Source organism: Erinaceus europaeus, chromosome 5 (assembly GCF_950295315.1).
Source record: "Erinaceus europaeus chromosome 5, mEriEur2.1, whole genome shotgun sequence".
Taxonomy (NCBI): domain Eukaryota; kingdom Metazoa; phylum Chordata; class Mammalia; order Eulipotyphla; family Erinaceidae; genus Erinaceus; species Erinaceus europaeus.
This window is the reverse complement of record NC_080166.1, coordinates 37507454-37518855: the sequence shown is the minus strand read 5'-3', so window position 1 is coordinate 37518855 and position 11402 is coordinate 37507454. Positions and strand designations below refer to the sequence as shown.

At 39.0% G+C, this 11402-nt stretch overlaps 1 protein-coding gene across 1 annotated transcript in view; it reads left to right on the top strand.

The window, feature by feature from the left end:
- Positions 1-11402, top strand: part of SLC45A2 (solute carrier family 45 member 2) — a 59527-nt gene continuing 48125 nt past the window's right edge. Inside the window, exons 1-2 of the mRNA XM_007535886.3 lie at positions 1-462; positions 3240-3416. Of these exons, the coding sequence (XP_007535948.1) occupies positions 78-462; positions 3240-3416 (562 nt within the window). The 5' untranslated portion in view covers positions 1-77. The remainder of the gene's footprint in view (positions 463-3239; positions 3417-11402) is intronic.

Sequence of the window (11402 nt, the reverse complement as noted above, 5' to 3'; positions counted from 1 at the left end):
TCAAATCCACCGCGGAACACAGACTCCTGGGCCACATAAGTTGTGGACTTGCAGGCAAGGTTCCTTACCCACTGGCCATGGGTGGCAATGGTGGGCAGCCCAGCGTCCACACCTATAAATCCCTGGTGGAGGATGGTGCCGTCTGCTTTGCTGAGCCGCCTAAAAGACCCACGGGCAGGCTGGTCATGCACAGCATGGCCATGTTTGGCCGGGAGTTTTGCTACGCAGTAGAGGCGGCCTACGTGACACCGGTGCTGCTCAGCGTGGGCCTACCCAAGAGACTCTACAGCGTGGTGTGGCTCCTTAGCCCAGTGCTGGGATTCTTGCTGCAGCCTGTAGTGGGATCAGCCAGCGACCACTGCCAGGCCAGGTGGGGTCGGCGCAGACCCTACATTCTCACCCTGTGTGTCTTGATGCTCCTGGGTATGGCTCTGTACCTTAACGGGGATGTCGTTGTGTCAGGTCAGTGAACTGCATCTGTGGGTAGTCTGGGCAAAGGCTTCTCTGTTGCAACTCACCAGGAGAATGCGTTTCTTTAAGTGACACTTAATGAGAAGTCAGCTAGAAGCAATTATCTCTCTTGAGTTACAGTCAACTTCTACATTTGAATGTCATCAGTTCTGTGCTTGTTGGGAAGTCTAGTAAAAATTATCAGGATGGCATTGTATACTTATGATGAGACATGCATTCTTTTTAAGTTGTGAGTGCTTTGCATTTTTTTTGTCTGCTGTACTAAGTCAAATATATTGCCTTGTTTTTCCCACTGAGGTAGTCACAAAGCTCCTTTGAGCCTTTCTTAGTACCTTGTCAAACTAACCAGTTGCCAAATAGTTTCATAAATATTTACAAAAAGCTACCTAAGCATCGAAAATGAAGTGCATTCTGTTCATCACTTTGAGTAAAGCCTGTTTGTAAAGCTATATGGCTCCGGCCTATCAGCTCAAGTGGACAATTTTGCACTGCAAATTCTGGACCTAAGCCTATTGTTGAACATTTCTGATGATACAGAAATAGTTGCATTGAAGCAAGTATCATTAGCTTTAAAAAAGCTGTAAAAATAACTCACATTTTTATACCTTTAAATATCAGGTGAGCAGAATGGATAAATAATAAGGAGGAATACATCACAGCTATCTATCACTTTACTTTTTCATTTTTTTAAATGCTTAAAGAGAGGCATAAATAAGACTGGGTAGATAGTATAGTGGTATAATAATAATAATAATTGTAGTAGTTATTATTATTATTATTTTAATGCCTGAGGTTCCAAGGTTCCGGGTTCAATCTCCAGCACCACCATAAGTCAGCACTGAGCAGAGCTCTGGTAAGACAAATGATGATGATGATGGTAATGTAAAGTAAAATCAAATAAATAGAAATGGAAAAGGAAGCATACATAAGCAAATATAAACAAATATAGGGTATTTCTGGAAGAAAAAGATTACAAAATACCTGCTAAGGACAGTTGCCTTTAGAGAAAAAAGAGCTCAAAAGGGATGGAAGTGAGAGGTGAAGGGTAGCTTTGGCTTTCACTCAATTTTTATAACTATATTCATGTACAGCACATTATTGTTAAGAAAATAAACTAAAAGCAAGGGAGTATTTGCTGCATTTAGATGAATTGTAACATGTTTGTAGAATGAGCATTATTAACTGTTACAAATTGCAAAGTTGTGCTTTATGAATTGAAAAATTTGAAAAGACTTACTAGGTGGTTAGAGGTAAAGAAAGAGAGTGGCCATAGATGAGTATGTGCAATACAATTCATTAAATAGTACTTCTCAAAGCTTGGTGCTTCAGCCAGCAGCATAGGTTTCACTGGCAGCTGTGACATGTATATTCCCAAACTCTGCTCCAGGTCTACTGAATGGGATTACAGTAGATGAAGACTGACCATCTGTGTAAGCAGGCTATAACATAAGAAACGCCCATGAAGGCATAGGTGTGTATTTTTCCCTGTAGCAGTGAGTGAAGGGGTGTGCAAAAGGGGTGGGGCTTGAAGCCTTACCCTATCTTTGGAATGATTTACAGTAAGCATGCATAATTTTATTTTGTTTTTATAATTTTATTTTTTAATTTATTAATGATTTAATATTTATTTTAAAAATTATTAAATAACAGGGTTATAATTTCGAACCATTCCCACCATCAGAGCTCTGTGTCCCCATTTCCTCCATTAGAAACTGCAGTAGTTCTCCCAAGGTCACAGTTATGGGTTGACTATTATTTCTATATGTATCCATCTATATTTATATATTTTCCCATTTAATTTTTATTTGTGGTTTAATAGTGGTTTACAATATTATAATATTACAAGGGCATTGTTGCACACTACACCCCCATCAAAGTTCTGTGCCTCCTGTGATAAACCCCAATAATAAACCACATTAGTTCTCACAAATAGTTCGGCTGCTTCTATTCCTTTCCTTTTCTTTCTCTCTTCTCTCTGCTTTCTTGCCTCTTTTGTCCTTCTTCTTACTATCGCTCCTTCTTTCTTTTTTTTCTCCAGGTTTATGTTTTTCAGTTCTCTGTGTTCAACATATTGAAGTGATCTGGTCAGTAGCTATCTTTCACTTTCACACTTAGATAGTCAGGCATAATCACCTCCAGTTCCATATATTGTGTCTCAAATGACACACTATCATCTTTGTTAATTACAGAGTAGTATTCCATTGAATATATATTCCATAACTTCTTTATTCAGTCATCATCCATCAATGGATGTTTCAGTTACTTCTGTTCCATGTCTACTGTGAATAATAAGCATGCATAATTTTAAAAACAGCTTTATTTAAACAGATAAAATTACCATACTATTAAAATCACCATTTAAAAGTGTAGGACTCAAAAGTGTTTTGTGATATATTCAGGAGGGTTGTACAGCCAGTGTCACTGTGTCATTCTACACAATTTTCATTACCCTTCTCCAAAGAAACCCAGTAAATATTAATAGTCATTCTACATTTCTTCCTCCCAGTCACTCCAAGGCAACATTCAGTCTACTTTCTGTCAGAAGATATGCCTTCTCTGGTGAGAGAATGCATATGGTGAATATCATATTCACTTACATAATAATTAAAACCTGAAAAAATAATGAAGTTATTTTTTGCTTGGGGAAAATAAAGCAAAATAAATGAAAAAGGATCTAATTTAATGACAGGAAGTTTGCGTGGGTAAGGATAAAATAGAAGATCACTCAAAATCATGGCTCAAGAGACTCATGTCTGTTTCTCTTTTAGCTTTGGTGGCTGACTCAAGAAAGAAGGTGATTTGGGCCATAAGCATCACCATGATCGGTGTTGTACTCTTTGATTTTGCTGCTGACTTCATTGATGGGCCCATTAAAGCCTACTTATTTGATGTCTGCTCCCATCAGGATAAGGAGAGGGGTCTACACTACCATGCCCTCTTTACAGGTAAGGAATAATCCAGAAAGTTTCCCCTTCAGCCCCCAGAAAGTGAGACGCTTCTGCTGCAAACAAGCACAGTGAGCAAGACAAATGAATGGATCAGTAGATGGGCTGCACCCATCACGAGGGCTCTGTCTCCCTGTGTATTTCTCTAAACAAAGTTTGTGACTGGGTTGCAAAGGTTTTGCAAAGGAAGTTTACATAAGAGATTTCTGAGGAATCTTTTGTGATTATATCTCCAAATAAAAAGAAAAACAACCTTGTGGGCCTTAACTTTTTCCCTTCCTGCCTTTCTTTCTTCGTTTAAAAAAAATAATAATTCTTATTTCTATTACTATTATTTTAATCAGAGCACTGTTCCGCTCTGACTTATGGTGGTGCAGTGCATTGAATCTGGAACTTCAATGTTTTGTTTTATATTGTGTTAGATAGGGACAAAGATGGTAGAGAGACAAAGAAAAAGCACCAGAGTTTCCTTCAATGTGGTGGGAGCTGGACTTAAACCTTGCTTGCACACATGACAAAGCAGTGCACTATCCATTCCATTACTTAAGCCTCTACTGTCCTGTCATTTTAGCCGAGCTGGCTTCGCGGGCGGGAGACAGAGACGGCCAGAGACTCATGGCTGAGCTGAGAACACAGTTCAGTCTTTATTCACGAGCAGGGATGCAGTCCCAACAACCTCATCACAACACAATTCTCTCCTGCATCTCTCCTCAGGCAGAAGAGTCAGGAACAAGGAAATACATAAGATAGGGGGCGGGGAGAAGAAAGAAAGAAGCAGGAACCAGCGGTGTCTAAACCAAAAATCCCGGCGGGGGGGGGGGGGGGGGGGAGGAGAGACCAAACCAATATCCCAGAGGCAGGGGGTTGCCCAGCCAACAGTGTACGTGCAAACAGAACACATAGCAAGCAACACAAGCGCACAAGTAGACTCCAGAAGCTTACCAATACTGTCCATAGTCCCTTGACAAGATCTCAACATGTTCCTAGAGGCAGAGATGACATCTGTTTTATTTACTCTGTTCCTCACACAGTCAGTGTTCCCTGTCATAAGTGCTCAAAATAAGTATTAGTAAATAATAAACTATCTCTGGTCATAAGGTATCTACTGAGGGTGTGTGGATGGCTCAAATCATATACTTTCACTTTCTTTAAAAAAGGCAACTTTAACACATTATACTTTTTAAAAATATTTCATTTATTTACTTATATTTATTATTGGATAGAGACAGAGAGAAATTGAGAAGAAAAGGAGTGACAGAGGGAAAGAGATAGACTTGCAACCCTGCTTCACCAATTATGAAGCTGAAGCTTTTTCCCCTGCAGGTGGGGACCAGGGCCTTGAACCTGGGTCCTTGTGCACTGTGATACATGTGCTCCACCAGGTGTACCACCACATGGCCCCACATATCATCTTCTTATGAAGCAGTGCAATGAAGTCTCACTTCATATAAGTCTTAGATTCTAAAGTCCCACCATAAAGCCTAATTATACATAAGCATCTCTCAAATCTGTAAAATACAGTATACTTTCCTTGGTGTTTACAAAACTGAGTAGTTATGGATATTTGGAAACATTTCCACAGATTTATTTCTTCTTTAATGTTTACACATAGACTCAGTGAATGAAATTGCAGAAAGAATTACCCATTTTATTCAAACCATTTTATTTGCCTTTCTTTCTCCCTGTCTACAAAGTGTTAGTAGTTGTGTTAGACATAGATATATTACCCCATCACAGAGGCCTTTCTCAGAGCAGAAGATCACATTCAAAGATGGAATAAAAATTAACAAGCAGTGCATTGTTTCCCTACCCTTTTTGCATTCTGCTTGAAGTCATTTATTTTTTAATTTTTATTTATAAAATGGAAATATTGACAAGACCCAGGACATTATTGGGTGCAGAAGGTGGCAGGTTTGGCTTCTGTAATTGCTTCTCTGCTGAAAATGTGCATTGACAGGTCTATCCATCCTCCCAGCCTGTCTCTCTCTTTCCCTAGTAGAGTAGGGATCTGGGGGGGGGGGGGGGGGGTTTGGGGCTCCAGGCCATATTGGTGGGGTCATCTGCCTAGAAAAATCAGATTAACATCATGATAGCATCTGGAACCTGGTGGCTAAAAAAGAATTAAGATATAAAGCAGAACAAGTTGTTGACTAATCATGAACCTAAAGACAAGAATATTGCAGATGATAATTTTGGGTCTCCATTTTGGAAAAAGCTAGTAGGTCTATTTTAGGGGGCCCATGACCCTACTAGTTTTTGCCTGAGCCTTACATCTAATATGCAAGTGACCTAAGTTATTGTCTGGGGAGATGGTGCCATAGTTGGAAAAAAGACTAAGTAAGGAGGGTATGTAGGTCTAAGTAGAAACTGTTTCATTAGGTACTTTAAGGTGTCTTTTTAGGCCTTTCTACTTGCTTGCTTCATTTATTGACTCATTGTAAACTATTGAGATAGGGCATATATACATGTATCCATAAGTTGGGGAAAACATATACCTTAAAACAAAAGTTCATAGTAGTTTTCAGTGAGTCAATAAATATAGCAAGCAAGCAGAAAGACCTAAAAAGACACATCATCATCAAATAGTTTCTACTTAGACCTAGATAACCTCTTCACCTACCTCCTATTGCACATCCCTCGATCACACAAAAACTAACCTTGTCAGACAAAGACAACAAAAGCTGAATAAGGGCAAGAGACTGGCATACTTTAATGATGCATACTATTACTCTTTAGTCACTACCAGGCCTTCACCTCCAAGTACATCTGTAGCTATGAAACCGTAATCACTATAAGGAAAATTCTTCTTACTGTCAGCCTCCTCCATTTTTTTTTAATTGAAGAAATGTTGATTTACAGGGTTGATGTTGGCACACTGTTAAAATACAAATGGAACATAATTATGGAAAATTAGTGTCATAATTACCATTCTTACATATGAGTCAGTACACAAAAGGCAAGAATGAGGCATGATGAGACTAGTCATTTCAGTTTATATATAGTTCCTCTTAACTGTTGTTCCATTTCATATTTATGAACTTTTGTTCCTTCACAGGGTTGTGAATATTCAATATTTTATTTTTTTATTTAAAAAGAAAATTGTGTTTCACATTTGAAATTCAATGTGTATATCCTTTAGAATTCTCATTTTCTATGATCATAATTTGTAGATGCTAATTTTTTCTTTTTTTTATTGATTTAATAATGAATGACAATATTGTAGAATAAGAGACATGCAATACCGTACAGTTCCCCCCAGCAGAGTTTCATATCCCATCCCTTCCACTGGAAGTTTCTCTATTCTTTATCCCTCTGGGAGTATGGACCCAGGATCATTATGGGTTGCAGAAGATGGGAGGACTGACTTCCTTTTTTTTAATTTATTTTTATTTAAGAAAGGATACATTAACAAAACCATAGGATAGGAGGGGTACAACTCCACACAATTCCCACCACCCAATCTCCATATCCCATCCCCTCCCATGATAACTTTCCCATTCTCTATCCCTCTGGGAGCATGGACCCAGGGTCATTGTGGGTTGCAGAAGGTGGAGGGTCGGGCTTCTGTAATTGCCCCCAACGAACATGGATCGGTCCATACTCCCAGACTGCCTCTCTCTTTCCCTAGTAGGGGGGGGTCTCTGGGGAAGCCGAGCTCCAGGACACATTAGTGGGGTCTTCAGTCCAGGGAAGCCTGGCTGGCATCCTGAAGACATTTGGAACCTGGTGGCTGAAAAGAATTAACTTACAAAGCCAAACAAATTGTTGAGAAATCATGGACCCAAAGCTTGGAATAGTGGAGAGGAAGTGTTGGGGGTTACTCAGTGCAAACTCTAGTGTACTACTGCTTTCAGGTATATATTTTGCACTAGTTTATGGATACGTGTGAATATATGCTCTCTCTCACGGAATCTGGTCTATATCTAGGTTTTGGGACTTTGTTAGAAAGTGAACCACCTGGGATGGAATTAGAGAATACTATGAAAGGAAAGGTCTCACCGAGTAATGAAGCTGAAGGGTTGTCATTCCACACGTGAAGTCTCTGGACACAGTCTGAGCTGAAGCATGTTGAGGTGGCAATCATTGCGTTGAATAAGTTGCGATTGGCAGATGCAATATTATTTGATATGGATTGGGAGAGGCATGCGGGAAAGTGGGCCCTATCCTAAGGTTCCAGGACTGGGGGAAATATAGGCTCTATAATGGAGATGTGAGGTTCCTGCTGTCTTAGGGTTAAAAAAGATAACGGATTGTTATCATCACATTATTTGGTAATTGGGTTAACTTTGACAAGTTCTTTTGTTAGGGATTACTGTATAGTACCCAGTATCTTGTATATAGCTGTGCCACTAGTTGCTTCTCATCTACTTGGTCTAGGCTTTTGAGAGAGTCCACATATCAAATACATAGCCTATATATTAAAAAGACTCAGTCTGTGTTTTAAAAACTTCAAGACATATTATTAATTTTCCCCCTCTCATATTAATTATCTAGTGATTTATATGACTACACTTTAATAGGAGTGTACATAAACAGCATTTCCACCACCAAAAGACAGTGTCCCATCCCACCCACCCACTGGCCCAGGAAGACGGAAGCTGCATGTCTACCCCTCACCATAGGGTTTTTACTTTGGTGCCCTACTTTCAGTTTAGTCAGATCCTGCTTTTAGTTTCCCTTTCAGATCTTCTTTCTCAACTTCTGTTGATGAGTGGGATCATCCCATACTCATCTTTATCTTTCTGACTTAGCTCACTTAACATAATTCCTTCTAGCTCTGTCCAAGATGGGTCAGATAAGGTGGGTTCATTGTTCTTGATAGCTGCATAGTATTCCATTGTGTGTATATACCACAACTTTCTCAGCCACTCATCTGTTGTTGGGCACCTGGGTTGCGTCCAGGTTTTAGCTATTATAAATTGTGCTGCTATGAACAAAAAAGTACACACCTCTTTTTGGTTGTGTCCTTGGGGTATATCCCCAGGAGAGGAATTATTGGGTCATATGGAAGGTCCATGTCTAGCATTGTGAGAGTTCTCCAGACAGCTCTCCACAGAGGCTGGACTAATTCACATTCCCACCAGCAATGCAAAAGGGTTCCTCTGTCCCCACAGCCTCTCCAGCATTTGTTGCTGCTGTCCTTTTTGATGTATGCCAGTCTCACAGGAGTGAGATGGTATCTCAGTGTTGTCTTAATTTGCATTTCTCTGATAATCAGTGACCTGGAGCAGTTTTTTCATATGTTTGTTAGCCTTTTGGATCTCCTATTGAGTGAATGTTTTTTTCATATCCTCTGTCCATTTTTGGATGGTGTCATTTACTTTTTTGGTTCTAAGTTTTCTGAGCTCTTTGTATATTTTGGTGATTAGTTTCTTGTCTGATGTATGGCATGTGAAGATCTTTTCCCATTCTATGAGATGCCTCTTTGTTTGTTTAATAGTTTCTTTGGATATGCAGAAGCTTTTCAATTTGATGTAGTCCTATTGGTTTGTTTTTGCTTTAGTCTACCTTGCAATTGAGTTTGTTTCATCAAAGATGTCCTTGAGGTTTAGGTGGGAAAGTGTTTTTAACAATGTTTTCCTCTAAGTATTTGATTGATTCTGGTCTAACATCCAGGTCTTTGATCCATTTGGAATTGATTTTTGTTTCTGGCAAGGTAAAGTGGTTCAATTTCATTCTTCTGCATGTTTCAACCCAGTTTCCTCAGCACCATTTATTGAAGAGAGCCTCCTTCCTCCATTTAATACTTTGGGCCTCCTTATCAAAGATTAGATGACCATAGGTGTGGGGATTTATTTCTGGGTTTTCAATTCAGTTCCACTGGTCTGTGTGCCTATTTTTGTTCCAGTACCATGCTGTTTGATTATGATGGCTTTATAATATAGTTTGAGATCTGGGAGTCTGATGCCTCCATTTCTGTTTCTTTCCCTCAAGATGGTTTTGGCAATTCTAGGTGTTTTCAGGTTCCAGATAAATGATTGTAGTTTTTGTTCTATTCTCTTAAAGAAGCTTGGTGGAACTTTGATGGCTATTGCATTAAATTTGTATATGGCTCTGGGGAGAATATTCATTTTGAGGATATTTATTCTTCCAATCCATGAACATGGGATGTCTTTCCATTTCTTGGTATCAGTTTCTATTTCCTTGAGTAGCAACTCATAGTTTTCAGTATATAAGTCTTTCACTTCTTTGGCCAGCTGTGTTCCTAGGTATTGTATTGATTTTGCTGAAACAGTAAATGGGAGTGATTTCTGGATGTCTTCTTTTTCAGATTTAGTGTTAGCATAAAGAAATGCCACTGATTTTTGTACATTGATTTTGAAGCCTGACACCTTGCTATATTGCCTAATAACTTCCAGTAGTTTTCTGCTGGATTCTTTAGGTTTTCTATGTATACTATCATATCATCTGCAAATAGTGAGAGCTTGCCTTCCAATCTGTGTTCCTTTGATTTCTTTCTCTTGCCTGATTGCTATTACAAGAACTTCCAACACTATGTGGAAGAGTAATGGTGACAATGGACAGCCCTGTCTGGTCCCCGATCTTAGGGGGAATGCTTTCAGCTTCTGTCCATTGAGTATGATGTTGGCTGTAGGTTTGCTATATATGGATTTCAATATCTTGAAGAATATCCCATCTATTCCCATTTTTTGTAGTGTTTTGAGCTTGAATGGTTTTCAGGCTTTCTCTGCATCTATTGAGTTAATCATGTGGTTTTTGGCTTTGCTTTTATTGATGTGGTGAATGACATTGATTGACTTTCAGATGTTGAACCAGCCTTGCAATCCTGGGATGAATCCCACTTGATCGTGATGAACAATCTTTTTGATGTGCTGCTGTATCCGGTTGGCCAAGATGTTGTTTAATATTTTGGCATCTATGTTCATCAAAAATATTGGTCTGTAGTTTTACTTTTTTGTTGTGTCCCTCTCTGCTTTTGGTATCAGGGTGATGTTGGCTTCATAGAAGGTGGAAGGGATTATCCCTATTTCTTTAATCTTATGGAAAAGTTTAAGAAGTATGGGTGCTGTTTCCTGAAAGTTTTGTAGAATTCGTTTGTGAAGCCATCTGGTCCAGGACTTTTGTTGTTGGGGAGATTCTTAATAATGGTTTCAATTTCTGTGTCTGTTATTGGTGCATTTAGGTTTTGTAGTTCTCCTTGGTTCAGTTTTGGAAGGGCATAAGTCTCTAGGAATTGTTCCATTTCTCCCATATTCTCTAGCTTGGTGGCGTATAGTTCTTCACAGAAGTTTTGCATGATTTTCTACATTCTGTGGTGTCAGTTGTGATATCTCCTGCATCGATTACAATTCTATTAATTTGAGTCTTCTCTCTTTTTTGTTTGGTGAGTCTGTCTAGGGGTTTGTCAATTTTGTTTAATCTTCAAAGAACCAACATTTGGCTTCATTGATTTTTTTGTATGGTTCTCTTATTTTCGATGTTATTTATTTCTGCTCTAGTTTTAGTGATTTCTGTCCTTCTGGTTGCTTTAGGGTTCCTTTGTTCCTCTTCCTCTAATTCCCTGAGGTGTGCAGTAAGGTCGTTTATTTAAGACTTTTTTGTTGTTTAATATGTGATTGTATGGCTATAAGTTTCCCTCTCAATACTGCTTTAGCAGTGTACCAAATATTTTGATAGCTTGTGTCTTCATTTTCATTTGTTTCCAGGAACATTTGAATTTCTTGCTTGAGTGACTCTCTGACCCAGTGGCTCTTAAGTAGTATGTTTAGTTTCCAAATTCTGTGACTTTTAACATTTTTCTGTTTGTTGTTAAATGTTAGTTTTACTCCACTGTGTTCTGAGAAGATACTTGGGATGATTTCAATGCTCTTGAATTTGTTGTTGCTGTCTTTGTGGCCTACCATGACACCAAGAAATAATCCTATAACCCACTCTTGGACTGGCAAACAGGCCAAAAGGACAAAGAAAGGAACACTTTTGGCTTGATTACTTCTGAACACACCCTTCCCCTGGTGTCAGAGTTGA